This window comes from Antechinus flavipes, chromosome 3, assembly GCF_016432865.1.
Source record: "Antechinus flavipes isolate AdamAnt ecotype Samford, QLD, Australia chromosome 3, AdamAnt_v2, whole genome shotgun sequence".
Classification (NCBI taxonomy): Eukaryota; Metazoa; Chordata; class Mammalia; order Dasyuromorphia; family Dasyuridae; genus Antechinus; species Antechinus flavipes.
The window spans coordinates 590,038,374-590,053,354 of NC_067400.1; the positions used below are offsets into that span (position 1 = coordinate 590,038,374).

Below are 14,981 nucleotides of genomic sequence, written 5' to 3' on the forward strand. Positions count from 1 at the left end.
CCAAGATGTGCTAAGTGATGGGCAACAAAAACAAATGGTAATCCCTGACCTTGAGTTCAGTCTAATGGTGAGTAATAAAGGTGATAAATCAATATTTGTTCAAGTATCAGTGTTATGCAACATCTCCCTGGGTTGAGTGTGGTGCTGGTATTGAATATGCCCTTATTCCAGGTGAGTCCTGACCAAGATAGGGGATAATAAAACTATTGATATCTTGTTAATTCCTGATTACTCTATAACTCATTGGTGCACAATAACTGTATTTTCTTTCCTCCACTAGATAGTAAGTTTCTTGAGTGAAGAATATCCTTTACCTTTCTTTGCATCCTCAGTCCTTAGCAGAAAGCCTGGCATACAGTAGGTGCTTAATAAATGCTTACTATTCCGGCTAATGTTCTCCAAGGTTAAACTGAGCTTCTGGACACCCAGATCTCAGGGATTCCCCCATCTGTTGGTGTCTCTCTGATCGAGTGGGGCATTTGTGTGGGGCTTCCGGCCTGGAGAGAGGGAGGAACAGCACCAACCGCATTTGGACTCAGCGGACTTGGGTTCCAATTCAGGCTCTCCTTACTGTTTGATCTTGGCAAAATCAGGGGACTCCCTCAGGAGCTTAGTTTCTTCTTCCACAGACTGGCTGGCTGATCTCCACAGGCTTCAAATCTCCAGATCTGTGTGGCTGGGCTATAGGTGACAAGTCCTCAGAGCACAGGCGCCCATTGGACTTGAGCCCCGAAGGGGTGTTTTGGGCCTGGACCTCAGGCAGGGCAGGTCACCTAACCTCTAGGGGCTTGACTTATCGGTAAGTTGAGGGGGCTAGACTAGATGGGAGACCTGCCCCCTGAGGTGCACATCCCATGAAAAATAGGTCATTCAAGAGAGAGCTGTGACCCTTGGCAGCTGGTGCACACTTGTGGGTGCTTTCAGAACGGGGGGGGGGAGGAAGGGGGGCAAGCTGACCCTGACGCAGGAAAGGGCAGTTTAAGAAGGGACCCTGGCAGCCACCAAGACCCATTGCCTCATCTTCTAAATGATGAGACTGAGTTCTGCAGAAGTGATGGCTTGTCCAAGGTCCCCAAATAAGGTAAGGGATTTGGATCCTGAGTCTTTGGTGCCTCCTGTTCAGCTCTGACCCTTTACGAGCTCCGTGACTTGCTCCTTTTCTAGTGGAGTGTCCAGCATCCCCTAACTCATGGATTTATTCTGAGGAAAGTACTTTATAGAAGCTATTTGGGCTAGGGGTGAACAGTTCCTGTCTTTATCTAGTAGTCAATAAGCACTTAAGTGCCTACTGTGTGCTGGGCACTGGGGACAGGACAAAAAAACAAGATACTCTTCATTCTCAAGCTTAGAAATCTGTAGGGAATCAGAAATAAAAGAGAAGGGAATTGGGAAGGGAGAAGGGAAGGGAAAGGGAAATCCCCAAGCTCTCGGGGAAGGGGTGTCAGGGGTGGGGATGGGAAATAAACCACAGACAGACTGGGATAATATAATGTCTTTTATTTAAAAAAAAATACCCAAACCCTTTCCCGTCCCTCCCTCCCAAAGGGAGGGGGAGTTGTGGCTATTCCTGTAAGTTCCTGTGGAGGAAGGGGCAGTGGTGGTAGAGAGTAGAGGGCCCCTCTTCCCCAGGGCTCCTTTTTATTCCAGCCCCTCTCCAGATTTCGCCTTGCCCCGTGTTGCCTCGAAACCCCTTCCTCGTGGAGGAGACAAGATCAGGGATGGAGGTGGGGAGGGCGGCACCCCCTTCCTCCTGACCCCCAATCCTCCAGCTTCCCCTCCTGGACTGCGACTCCGGGCATCTCCTCTGGCCCTGAGCAGGGTGGTCTCTGGGGGGTGGGGAGGAGCTGTGTGTGAAAGGTGCCAGGCACCCACAGAAGGCACCCCCCCACACCCTCTGCACGGGGCGCGGGCATGAAGCCGTGCACTTTGGGATGAGGCTGAAGAGATGAAAACATGCAGAAATCCCCCCACAAACTCGGGGCATGTGCAGGTGAAGTGCTCGGGTGCTTGGGGGGAGGGGTGGCGCTCCTGAGATGTACCTGCTCTGCCCACCCCTGGCCACTGTCCAATGCCCAAGAGCGGAGACAGGACCTCCAGCCAGCTCGGTGAGAGCCTTTTATAGGATATCTGTATATTATTATTATTATTATTATTATTATTATTGTCATGGCTTAGAGCCAGCAGAATACCCCCCAATCTGGGTCTGGGGGGGAGGGCAGCTGCAGAGCCCATAGGGCTCACTCTCCGTCTCTTCCCTGTTCCTATAAGACAGGCACCCGGAACACAGCCCAGGAGGCGTCCAGAAGACCCAGTCTCGGCCGCAGGGGGCTGCATCGTCCCAGCCCGGAGGCCCTCCAGAGCCAGAGGAGGGAGCCCCTCCGGGAGCAGCTGTGCTCCGCCTGGGGCCCTTGCTGCCCTCCTCTTGGGGGAGGCAGAGTCAGGGGCACGGTCCAGTTCCAGCCTCAGCACCAGGGGTCCCGAGAGGCTCGGCCTCGGCACAGGCTATCGCTCCTCTGCCAGGCACTGTGGATGAGGCTCAGGGCATCCTCGAATTTCTTCTTGTTGGAGGTCTCCTGGATTGCCTTGTGCGGAAGTTCTACCTGTGCAGGGAGATGGGGGAGGGAGGCAGAGGGAGGAGAGGGAGGTGAGGCAGCTCGCTGGGAGTCCGGGCCCAGCCTCCAGGCGCCAGGCTCCTGTCTCAGAGGCAGCATGGCGCGGGAGGAGGCAGGCAGGGTGGAGGCCAGACTGAACGTGGCTTCCAATCCTGCCTCTGACACCAGCTGGCTACGTGAGTCTGGAAAATGAATGGGGGAGACTCGAGGGTTGCCCACCCAAGAGCTGGCAACCACCCTGGGACTGCTGCCTGTCCCAAGGTGCCGGACAAACTTGAGTCTCCTGCTTTGAAAGTGGGGGGCATCCAGAGGAAAAAGTGGGGTAAGGTTTGGGGTTCAGGGACTAGGACCATAGGATTCATAGATTTAAAGCTGGAAGAGATCTTAAAGGCCATTCAAGTCTAAACCTTTCATTTAACAGTAAGGAAACTGAGGCATTGGAAAAAAGAGGGGTTTAAGTGATTCCCCCTAAGTCACAAAGGAAAGAAGTAGCAGATGAGGATCCAGGTTCTCTCACCCCCAATCCAGTACTCTCTGAAATGCTCCATTCATGGATTAAAACAGGGAACTGGTGGAGAAACAGGACCCGACCCGCCTTTGGAATTAAAGGCTCCAATCCTCTCCGAGGTCCCCAAGGTGATCTTGGATAAATCCCACCCTTTTCTCCCCGGGTCTCTGTTCCTCCTGGATAAAGTGAATGCATTGGACCCCTGAAGTCCCTTCCAGCTCCAGAGTTATAAATTCAAGGCTGACTTTTTTAGATTAAAACACAACTGCAGCCTGACCCAGATTGGATCCTGGGATTCGGGCCCAGCTTGGCCACAAGCAAGGCGAGCCTGAGCCGCCGCTGGCCCTTCTGTCCCTCTCCATCTCGGCCTACAGCTGGGGCACAGATGGCGCATGAAACGGGTGTCTGTCTCAGACTGTAAACTCTGAAGTTCTAGATTCCAAGGGTTCTTCCAGGCCCCGGGTTCTATGACTATGAATTATCAGTGTTAAATGGGTATTTATGAAGCAAGTCCATAAGAGGCACTAGGCACTGGATGACAGATTAGTGAAAAGAGCCCTAATTTGGGAATCTGGAGTCAAATCTTGGCTCTGGATTGGTCAGCTAACCTCCGGGAGGTCTGGGGGGAAACTGTCTGGAGAACGCCTCAGTGGGAAGGAGCTTTGGAGAGCAGCCGGGCCAACTCAGACCTAAAAACCCACTCTCTTCCATAACCTGTCCTGCAAAGGGTCTTCTTGCCAAGAACGTCCAGTGAGCACTTCCCACTTTGGGACATTAAACCACTTCTCTGGGACTTTAATCCAGGAGTCCTGATCTGGGGCCAAGAAGAATCAATCCCTCTTTCATGGATGGCAGTCGCGTGCTTAAAGACAGCTGTCACATCCTCCCCCTGGGAAAAAAGCCTTCTGGGAGAGGAGAAATTCTGGGCAAAAGCATTTTTGGAACTCTGCAGATTTTTATCTGAAGAACAGAGGTAGCTGAAAGAGGATAATAACTGGCATTATTGGAGCGTTTCAAAGGCTTTACTCAACATCTTTTTCTTTTTTTTCTCAAGTCTCCCAGACTATTATTGATGAGCCCTGTCCAGTGACTGTCCCTGAGGTAGGGATTACAGGAAGAATTTTCACTTTTACAGATGGGTAAACTGAGGCTAGGGGAGTGGAGAAAACACACCTCACAGTGTGAAAGGGAGGCAGAAAGAGGTCTGGCTTTGGAGTCAGAATGAGAGACTTCCTTTATAGAACCGCTCTGATCCTGAGCCTGGAAAGTTCCCCCTCCCATTCCAGCACCAGAGCAAAGTTTAGGTTGGGCTGGGGGCATCATGTAAGCCCCAGGCAAGGTCCTAGGTGACTCTACTCTGGATGATGGTATGGGCAGGAGGCTGCAAAGTGGCACCAGAACCTGAATCTGGCCCCAGATCATCTCAAGGCTACTGCAGGGCTCCAGAAGTAGAGAGTGGGGAGAAAGGCGAGGTTCAAGTCCCTGGCTCCCTGTGGCTTCAAGCCCCGTGACAAATATGGGAAACCATGTTGGACCGGCCCTCTGATTTCAACAATGCAGGGAACTTCCAGCGTGGGAACTCTCTTCACCAATGAAGATCAGCAATTCCTCTTAAAACTAGTCTTAAGGAACATGTATGGGCCCCTGAGAGATTATGGTGGTTGGAACTGAAGCACACAGAGCACCAGGCCTGGAGTCATGAAGACCTGAGTTCAAATGTGACCTCACTTAGGTGTGTGACTCTAAGCAAGACCTGTCTCAGTTTTCTCATCTGTGAAGTGGGGGTAACAATAGCACCTGCAGCAAAAGGTTGTTGTGAGGATCAGATGAGACACCACAGTACCTGGCACATAGTAGGTGCCATATAAAGTTAATCATTATCATTCTGATTAAAATAGGGATAATCATGGCACCTATCTTCCAGGAATGTTGTGAGATCAAATAAGAATATTTATGGTTTTTAAAAGGCACATAGTAGATGCTATAGAAAAATGCCATTATTATTATTATTAAAATAGAGATCATCACAGCACCTACCTTCCAGGAATATTATGAGACCAAATGAGACTATTTATGGTTTTTGTAAAGTGCCTGGCACATAGTAGGTGCCATAAAAATGCCACTATCATTCTTATTAAAATAGGGCTAATAATAACACCTACCTTCCAGAAATGTTGTGAGATCCAATGAAAATATGGTTTTTAAAAAATGTCTGGCACATAGTAGGCACTCTAGAAAAATGCTATTATTATTCTTATTAAAATAGGGATAGTAATGGCCCCTACCTTCCGGGAATGCTGTGAGATCAAATGAGAGTATTTAAGTTTTTTTTTTAAAATGCCTGGCCCATAGTAAGTGCTATAAAAACTGCCATTATCATTCTTATTAAAATAGGGATAATCAGGGCACCTACCTCCTAGGGATTTTGTGAAGACCAAACAAGAATTTATTTTAACTGCCTGGCACACAGCTGGTGCTAGCTAAATGTTTATTAGTCCTGCTCCCAAGGCTCCCCAGTTCCAGAGAACGCTGGAGGGTCTGACCCCCGGTCTTCAGGACTCCAAGCTCAGAGCCCCATAAAGTGCCCCCGCCATTCCACTGGGTGTTTTCCCAGTTCCCCCCTACTCCAGAGCGTTACCTGATAAATAGTTCTCCACCCCGAGGTCAGCGCAGCCAGGAATCGGTCCAGTTCTGTAGTGCAGCTCAGATAGATGACCCAGGGCGGGAGCAGCTGCGGCTGGTCCTGGGAGAACTCCTAAGGCAGGACACATGGTCAGGGCCCCGGGGTATGCGGGAGGTCCCCCTCCCCACCTCCCAGACGCCTCGGGTTCTCCCGCCCTCACCAGGACGCAGTACTCCTTGCCGGGCTCCGTGGACACGGCCGCCACGTCGGCCAGCTCCACGGTTCCCAGCGAGCGGAAGAAGCTGGTCTGACAGTCCTCATGGCACGTGAAGAGCCGGTCATCGGTGATCACCAGGCAGCAGGGGAGGCAGGGGCTGGGGGCGACGCCCTGGGGGATGACCTGGGCCAGAGACAGAGGAGGCAAGGGTCAGCGCCTGGCCTCCCACAGCCCACGGAGGCTCCTCCCTCCTATTGGCTGCTGGGTCTGGGAGAGCAAACGCGGAGGAGCACAGCTTTTAATACTGGAAGGCACTAGATCCAACTCCCGTATTGTACACAGGAGGAGATTCAGGGCTGGAAAAGCCAAGGGACTTATTCAGACTCTCACAGAGGGTTAAGTGGCTCAGGCAGGATTAGAATCGAGCTCTTTAGCTAAAGGCAGGGTGAGCCGGCCTTAGCCTCCCAGACCTCCATCTCAGCTGTGGCTCCAGTCCCGGGGTGGGCCCGGGAGTGTCCAGGCTGTCCCTCCCCTCCCCTGGGGGTGGGGCTGTCAGGGGCCCATCCACAGAGAACTCACTCCCTTAGAAACAGCCTGGCAGAGGTGCTGCATCCAGTCGGCCATCTCCAGTTCATTGTCGGCGCTCAGCTCCAGGGACGGTCGGTCGGTGAGGATCACCTGGAAGGCGTGGGGCCGGTCTGTGGTGTTGGACCTTCGGCAGCCGCCACACTGCTCCCCTCTGGGGCCAACCGTGAAACAGGGTGAGGGAGGGAACGGGGATGGGGGTGGGGAAACCCAACCTGCCGCCCCAGACGCCTCTGCGGGAGAGGGCTTGTGTGCCACCGGCCAAAGGAACCTTTGGGTTTTTTCTGCCTGTTGTCCTGAAGGCCAGCCCCCCTAAGTACTCAGGAAGACGGGACAGCTCCCTGCCTATGGCCTGCCCCTGACCACAGTGCTCATTAACCTTAGTGTGGATCCAGAAAATTTTGGGGCTCCCGGCCCTCGGGTTCAGAGTCTGCCCATGTTCACACATTTCTTCCTGTGTTATAGCTTTCTCCTAAGGATGGAGAGGCAGGGGACAGGAGACGGCCTCAGGGTCAGTCCCAGTGGCCAGTCTCTTAACTTCTCAGTGGCCCCGGCAACTTCCGTGGACTACATTGCAGAACAGCTACCTGCACTGGTGAAAGAACTTTCCCTCTGAGAAAGTCTTTGTAGGAAGGGATGGCTCCTTGGGAGGAGGTAAAGAGGAATACAGGGGGAAATTTAGGTGAGATGCATTTTAAAAAAAAGGAATCCAAAGCCATCTTGTCTTAATACGACCCTTTTCTACAACGTAGAAGATGACTGGCTAGTGAGCCTCTGCTTGGATACTTCTCGTGATGAGGAACTCACCACCTGTCTATCCAGGCAGGCTGCTCCATTACTCTCGTAGTTCTGTCCTGGGGCCCTATCCATGCAGATGGTTTTTACACCTAACTAGGCCCCAAAGCAGGGCCCTGGGGGGATGAGCAGAGGAGGCTGCCAGGCTGCCCCTCCCCCTCCTCCCCTCTCCAGAATACTTACCCCATGTTCACGGAGAGCAGAGGGATGACGTCAGTGCGGTCTGGATACTGATAGAGGATGCCATTGCTGTAGGGCGGGGAGGAGGCGGGGTTAGAGGCCGTGTGGAGGCGGGGCATCCCGGCAGCGCGGGGCCGCCTCCCACAGCAACCTCAGAGGGCAGAGGGCTGAGGGCTCGAGCCCCGCCGACCCACCTGAGGACCACGAAGCAGGACTTCCAGTGCTCCTTGCCCAGGTACGAGGTGCCCGCCTTGTAGTGCAGCATCCCTTCTTTGGTGACCGCGTTCTCCGGAGAGGAGTAGTGGCAGGGGGCCGGGCCTGGGCTCTCATCCAGAGGATCCTCCCAGTGCACCAGCCCGTAGAACCGAACCGTGACCGCAGACGCCTGAGGGAGGGGGGAAGGGGGAGGGGACAGAGACGGAGACAGAGGGAGAGACAGAGACAGAGAGTAGGAGACGACAGAGGAGAAACAGAGGGAGAGAGATTCAGAAAGACAGACGGGGAGAAGAAGGAAAGATAGAAACCGAGAGAGGGAAAGAGAGACGGAGACGAGAGAGAGGAGAAATGGAGACAGAGACAGAGGGAGAAGGAGAGACAGAGAGAAAGAGACAAAGACAAATTAAAGAAACAGGGAGAGAGACAGATAGGAAGAGGAAAAAACAGAGAGAGAGCGAGAGAGAGGGGAAGGGAAAGAGAGAAACAAAGAGACAGACAAAGGGAAGGAGAGAGAGAGTCAGAGAGAGGTCATGAGTCAGTTGCAGAACAACCAATATTTATGATATTCCCACTGTGTGCAGAGAGCCAACAAGCACTAAGCACCTACTGTGTGCTCAGCACCCAGCATATAAAGGGAGGGAAAGAGGAGCTGACAGAGCACTGAGCTAGGTTTGGCTAAAATTCATTGGCTAGGGGGCGCCCCAGTCCACAGGGTGCTGGGCCTGGAGTGAGAAGAGTTGAGTTCAAATAAAGCCTCAGATGCTTACCAGTGGGTCTTCTAACCTCTGCCTGCCTCAGTGTTCTCAACTGTAAATGGGTAAACCACAGTGCTGACCTCCCAGCCTGGTGGAGAACCAGGCTGGTTTGTTGTCGTTGCTGCCATTATTATTATCGTCACCACAGTTATTGCAGCCTGTCCTCAGGGGACTCACTCTTAGGGAAAAGCCCCCATAGCCTGCACTCCTCCCCTATCTCCCCTCCCGGCCCGGCCCTGATGGCCTCTGCTGGGAGAGTGCCCTCAGATCTTTTCCTTCCCTCTCCACATTCTTAGCCTGGAGCTGGCCCCTCAGCTCTGTAAGCCTCAGCCTCCCAGGAGGCTGACCTGCAGTGGTGGAGAGAGTTCCCTCACTGGGGAGTGCCCCTTCATGGCAGTCCCAGGGTTCCTCCTCCCTTTAACACCTGAGGAGTCTTTAGGATAATTTGAAGCTGCTCCGCCCAAGGCTGGACGCTCTCTGTGGCCCTGTTCCAAGCCTGCTTTTCCGGCTTCTTCCAAACAAGCCTCCCCTTTACCTTTGGAAGCTGCAGCCAAGTTGGCTCCCGCTGGCCTCTCCCCACACTCAGGCTGCCCTCCTGGCCCCCTTCCCGGAGCACCCTCCCCAGCCCTGCTTCTCAGCTTTCTGGAATCCTTTTCCTTCCATCACCCAGCTCAGGGGCTGCCTCCTCCAGGAAGTCTCCCTTGTCTCAGCTGAAAATGATTGGGCTCTCCTGCCCGACTCTTCCCTAAGATCAGTCACAGTCACAGAACCACAGGAGGTTCTGGGACACCGGAGGGCCCAGGGAGTTATGGGACTTCCATGGTCACCAGGTAGGAAGGAGCAAACCCGGAGCCTCCAGCTCCCAACACAGGCAGAGCCCTAGTATCACCCAGCACAGGAGGGGAGGAGTCTCGAGGTTGGGGATGGTCCATTTTGGAATCCCCAGGACGAAGGCCAGAGGCCTGCATGTACCATGAGCCGAATGCCCTTGACTGAGCTGCTCCGCCATCCCTCAAACTGCAGCGGCTCCGATCAGATCCGCTCCACTCCCTTCTGCACCCTTCCTCCCTGGGACTCGTCCTCCCTCAGAGTGGCCTCCAGGTCCATCCCAGTTCCTCTCTCTCCAGGCCATGGCACAGGCTGCTCCCACCCTTCTATGACCCGGAGCTTCTGGTCCCTTTCACGCCCAGTGAAAACAAGCACCGGGTATGCTATTCTGATCTTCCTCCCCAGAAGTTCTCTGTAGATTAAGTATCTGCTTCTAGGAACACGTGTTACCGCTCCCAGGAGAACACAGCTCCTCAAGGCCGGGAGCCGTTTTGTTTTCGAAAGGAAACAATGTGAAATAAGACCCAGAACCCAAATGGGTTTCTTTTTCATCCTAGAGGCAACGGGGAGTCATTGAAGTTTCTGGAGCCCTCCCTAGCACAGTGGCCAGCATTTAATAAGTACTTGTTAGTGCCCCCCACCCCCATAGCCCCCTTCAGGGAGCAGATCTGGTACAGAAGATGCTAAGAGCTGGTCTCATACGTCGTAGCCTTTTGGGGAGTATCCCCCTTCCCCTGCCAATTTTAGTAGAGAGAAACCTCTCCCACGCACTGCCCAGGCCTTGGGTCCCCAGCCCTCACCCTTGCTCTGTAAGGACGGCAGGCAGCCTGTCCTGCCGATAGTCCTGGCTCCCTGGCCCCTTCAATCAGCCCCTTCCCATCCTCTGTCCCACCTACCCACACTCCTACCTCACATTTCGATTCCTGGGCCACAAACTTGGCCAGTGCCAGCTTCTCCATGGTGGCGTCGGTCAGGACACTGGGGTACGGGGGCTCCCGGCAACCTTTGATCATCGCCGACTTGAGAGAGACCAAGAAAAACCTGAGGAAGGAGGGAAATAAGTGCAATAAGAGGGCGTGTGAGGAGACCCCCCCTCCCGAGGGATCCAAGGCCAGGAAAAGAAGAAAATGAGCACTTATTAAGCACCTAGTACGTACCAGGCACTATGCTAAGCATTTACATCTCATCTGAACCTCACTATAACCCTGGACTATTATCACCCCATTTTACAGGTGAGGAAACTGAGGGAGGCTTGCCCCAAGTCACTCAGGTAATAAAAGGCAAAGGCAGGGTTTGAACCCAGAGCATCAGTGCCCACTGTCCCCCACTGCCTTCCATTGCTCCTGTCCCATCAACCAGAAGCTTCTCCAGGGAGCAGCCCCAGCCTTTACCTTTGTCCCAGAGCTCGGCAGGGGTTCTACACAGAGGGTCAGAGAGCGTGGATCCAGAGTCAGAGGGGACACCCCTCATTATACAGATGAGGAAACTGAGTCTCAGGGGGATTTTGGCTTCCCAAAAGTCACACAGGTGGTAAGTGGGAGAGTTCGATTTTGAACCCAGCTCCTCTGACCCCAAATGCAGGCTCTGCCGACCCAGCACAAGCAGTGCTCTTAGGCACTTAGGTGCCATGTTCTGTGCTGGCTGCTGGGGGTCCCAGAAAAACAAAGGGGGGCCTAGTCTCAAGGAGCTGACATGAGGGGGAGGGTAACAAAGACCATCTGACAGATCCCAGGTCACTCTAGAGAGGAAGGAACATTGAGGGGTCTGTCCAGGAAGACGGCCCGTGAGCTGCTCCTAGGTGAGGGACAGCCAGGACACGTCCCAGAGATGGGGATGGAACACCTAGCACAGGAAATGGCAGCTGGAGCAGTGAGACTGCAGTGCAAAGTGGCCGCGAAGTGGAAAAGCCCAGAAAGGGAGACTGAGGCAAGAGGGAGCTATCGAAGGTTCCTGAGGACTGACCCTGGACTGTGACCTTGTGTCTGGACAGACGGGCTTGGAGAGGAGGTATGTTGTAGAGGGAAGCACCGATAAAATGTGGCAAATGATCAGATATTAAATCCTTTATTTGGCATTCAAGGCCTTTTATAATCTTATCATCCATTCTTCAGTCTTAGACCTTATACTGAGGATGTGATGGATAGAACTCTGGAGACCCAGGTCCAAGTCCTGGTTCTGATGTTAATTTGAGTCACTTCCCTTTGTAGCCTCAGTTTCCCTAGCTGATGATTTTTAGAGTTGGACTGGATGGTCTCCAGTCCAAGGGGTGGGGTGGAAATCTTACTCAGCCAGGGTCACGTCAGCCGTGTCGAGAAGAAACTGCTTCCTTCGGTTGGTGCAAACAAGTTTCACAGTCTGCTGATCCAGGCCGACCTGGTGAGAGCCCAGAGAGAGCCTGTGAATGTTCATCGAGGATGTGCATCCGTACTAACGCGGGATTCAGGGACTCCCCGGCACGGGGCTGGGAAGGGTGCGGGGGAGAAGGGAGCCTGGGTCTGAGGAGGCCAGAGCTCCTCGGTGTCAGAGGCTGCAGCAAACAGGGGCCTTCGGTCTCGGTGCCCACAGCCCCGAAGCTGATGTGCTGCCAGGCCTGGCAAAGCCTCTGAAGCTGCTGCCAAAGTACGTGTGAGTCAGCCTCCCGACCTTGACCTCAGACGGCCAGGGTGGGGGATGATGGCAGCAAATGCCCTCCTCTGAGGCTGCCCCAAAGGGACGGTAGGCTGGCTCAGGGGGTGATGACCCGGGGGGATGGCAGCCTCATCCCCTGCCATGAGAGCTAACGGGGGAATAATCGGGGGCCAGAGATCCGGGGGACCCTGTCCCGTGTCCCCAGACAGTGCGAACTCACCGAGATGTAGTCCAGCTCATTGTAGGAGACCGCCTCTTCTACCAGGTACGGCTTCTCCGTGGCCCCTAAGAGAAGCCAGAGGTCTGTCTCCAGAGCAGCAGCCCCGTCCCTTCCCTCCCTTCCAGCAGGGAGTGGCTCCCTTTCCTGCCCCCTGGCATCAGATTCTCCCAAGAGTCTCCGGGGGAGCCATGAAGTGCATCCCTCCAGGAAGTCAGGACTGGGTTAGCTCCTGCCAACACATCAGGCTCTAGGTCATCCCAGGAGGAGGTGGGAGCTACGGGGGAGCCCAGCCTAGGCAGGGGCATCGGAATGGATTCGACCTAACTCAAAGCTAATCCCAATCCGGTCTAATCGTCCAACACTTCTTAAACGCCCACCGAGTCCCAGACAGTGTGTTATCTTGGAGATCCAGAGACAAAAATAAAATGGTTCCTGCCCCCAAGGAGCTTACAATAAAGCGGTAAATGCAAAATGGATACAGTTATTGGGGGGAGAGAAAATCAGGGAGACAACAGCAAAGTCTTCCTCGAGGAGGGAGCTCTTGGATCTTAAAGGGAGCTGGCAATTCTGAGAGCTAGACATGAGAAAGGATGGACCTCCAGGTGTGGGGCACAGCCCGGGCTAAAGCAGAGTGGGGAGACCAAACATCACGCCTGGTAGCCCATTACGGACAGAACCTAAAAGGGCATCCAGGGGAGTGATGGGACATCGAGCCTCCCCCGCAGCATCAACAATCAAGGGAAGTCAGAGCTACCTTTTCGGAGTAAGTAGATATAACAGTCGGTCAACAGCACGTACAAGAGCTGGAGGTTCCCTTCCATATGCCCTGTGCTCATACGGATCATCTGGGTGGCCAAAGGGAGAGAAGGCCCCTGCCTGTTAGAGACCAGGGGCTTTCAGTCTGTCCTGGCATCCGTGCCCCAGCCCCCCCACGCCCCAGGTAGACATAGGCTCCAAGTGCTTGAAAGCACTTTAGGGAGAAGAAATCAGAGAAAAGCCTGGACAGAAAGCGGTCGGCAAGGAGGTTCCCAGCCAAAGTCCGAACTTCTAGGTCCTTCTTGCCCAGTGAGTCCCACTCCAATCTGCCTTGGGGGGCAGGGTGAACCCCAGCTTCCTGGCCCATTACCTCCCCGATGATACTGGAAGGGTATGAGAAGGGGTGTTGACTCGCGCCTCCCCTGCCCCACAGTATCCTAGCCTTGCACCCCTGCCCCTTCCCATGGCCCCACTCTTTCCCTTAGCCTTCGGAAGGCCTAGGACTTACCCTGAAGAGCTGCTCTTCGTTTTCTCGAAAGACGTGAATCATCAAGAGGAGCAAGTGGTTGTTGTCAACTCTGTGAGGGCCGGGGAGAAGGGAGAGGAGGGGATGAGAAGGGGGGGCAGGCAGGCGCAGCGCAGGGCATGCAGAGGCGGGGAGGGCACCGGGGACAGGCGGTCCCTCGCCATCTGGGAATAAGTCATATCCAACCCAGACAATCCTCTGAGAAGAAAAATCAGAGCACCAGCAGGGGCCTCTTGGAGACTCCTAGCTCGGGCTCCACTGCTCCATTCACCGCCAACAAAGTCCCCCTCTTGAGCCTAGATGAAGCCCACTTAAAGGGAGGGTCCTACACCGGATAATGGGGGCCCCCAGCAGGGAGCTGCTCTCTCCAGGTGGGTGGATGGACACGGCACCCTCACCTGAACTCGGATGGGTGACTCATTTCCAGAGGGCTCCCCTGGCCCTCATCCACTCCGGAGTCCTCCGCGCTGCTCACGCCTGGGCTGGGCTGCTCCCTCTTGATGGTCTCCGGGGGTCCGGGCTCCGGCTGGGACGCAGGGCACTCTCCGGCCGGCTCTGCTTCTGAGGGGGCTTCCGGGGGGCCTTCTACAGGGGCAGGTGTCTGTGTGACTTCTTCTCTTCCTCCTTCTCTTCCTCCCTCTTCCTGGCCAGCAGCCTCAGCGCTACCAGGAACATGTATCGGTTGGCCAGGCCCTGTAACGTCATGGTCGCCACTACCTGATGTAACAGCGTTTGGACTCTCGACGGTAAAGCGGTAGAAGTCCATTGGGGCCGGAATCCCCTCGCTAAAGTTGCAAAATGGCGGCCTTTCCGGGGTGTCCCCGGGAGAGCCGGTCCGAAAGGACTGCCCCGTCACCTCGACGTGGGAGGGCCAGCCGCCGGGGTCCAGCTGCCCGTTGAGCCGGTCGATGACCTTGCTCAGGGGCTGGCCCACGCTCTCCATAGATGTGTCCTTCATCTCGGGGATGCGCAGGCCCATCTGGCTCAGCTCCGAGCGGTCGCTGCTCCCGGCCGTGCTGCTCGGGCCCTCGCCCCCCTCCTGGGGGGATGTCGGGGCCGTGCTCGGGGCCTCCGCTCGGGGCTCGGGGCCGTTGACGAAGCTGTCGCCGCCACCTTGCTTGGTGCCTTTCTCCTGGGCTATGTTGGGGGGGAGGGAGCTGAACTCTTCTTCAGACCTGGCCTTCTTCTTCTTGCCCGTTTTCTTCTTCTTGGTGACCCTGGACCAGAGTTACAGGGATGAGAGGGGCAGATGCTGAGTGGAGCTCCAGGAACTCAAAGACTCAGAGCCTCCTGCGAGTGCTCTCCTGGGTGCGCGAGCTAAAGGGGGAGGGCAGGGGGCATCTGAGAAAGGGGATCCTGCAGGGGATCCATGGGGGGAGTGTTAGGGTGATGGTGATCACCGGAACTCTGCAGAGGATCCATGGGGAGAGCACTAGGAGGACAGTGATCATGGGAACCCTGCAGGGAGCCCAATAGCACCCTAGGGCAGCAGAAGTCACTATTCTGCGATGTTAACCTCAGGATGTCAGGCA

General features: G+C 54.8%; 1 protein-coding gene across 2 annotated transcripts in view; it reads right to left on the bottom strand.

Moving 5' to 3' along the window:
* Nucleotides 1-1,482: 1,482 nt before the first annotated feature.
* Nucleotides 1,483-14,981, bottom strand: part of PLEKHM2 (pleckstrin homology and RUN domain containing M2) — a 58,512-nt gene continuing 45,013 nt past the window's right edge. For both annotated transcript variants that reach the window (XM_051988471.1, XM_051988469.1), the window contains 12 exons: nucleotides 13,848-14,666; nucleotides 13,432-13,501; nucleotides 12,922-13,012; nucleotides 12,168-12,232; nucleotides 11,604-11,692; nucleotides 10,228-10,360; nucleotides 7,715-7,905; nucleotides 7,524-7,589; nucleotides 6,540-6,699; nucleotides 5,964-6,143; nucleotides 5,759-5,875; nucleotides 1,483-2,600 (listed from right to left, as the gene is read on the bottom strand). In XM_051988471.1, the coding sequence (XP_051844431.1) occupies nucleotides 2,463-2,600; nucleotides 5,759-5,875; nucleotides 5,964-6,143; nucleotides 6,540-6,699; nucleotides 7,524-7,589; nucleotides 7,715-7,905; nucleotides 10,228-10,360; nucleotides 11,604-11,692; nucleotides 12,168-12,232; nucleotides 12,922-13,012; nucleotides 13,432-13,501; nucleotides 13,848-14,666 (2,119 nt within the window). In that variant the 3' untranslated portion in view covers nucleotides 1,483-2,462. The remainder of the gene's footprint in view (nucleotides 2,601-5,758; nucleotides 5,876-5,963; nucleotides 6,144-6,539; nucleotides 6,700-7,523; nucleotides 7,590-7,714; nucleotides 7,906-10,227; nucleotides 10,361-11,603; nucleotides 11,693-12,167; nucleotides 12,233-12,921; nucleotides 13,013-13,431; nucleotides 13,502-13,847; nucleotides 14,667-14,981) is intronic.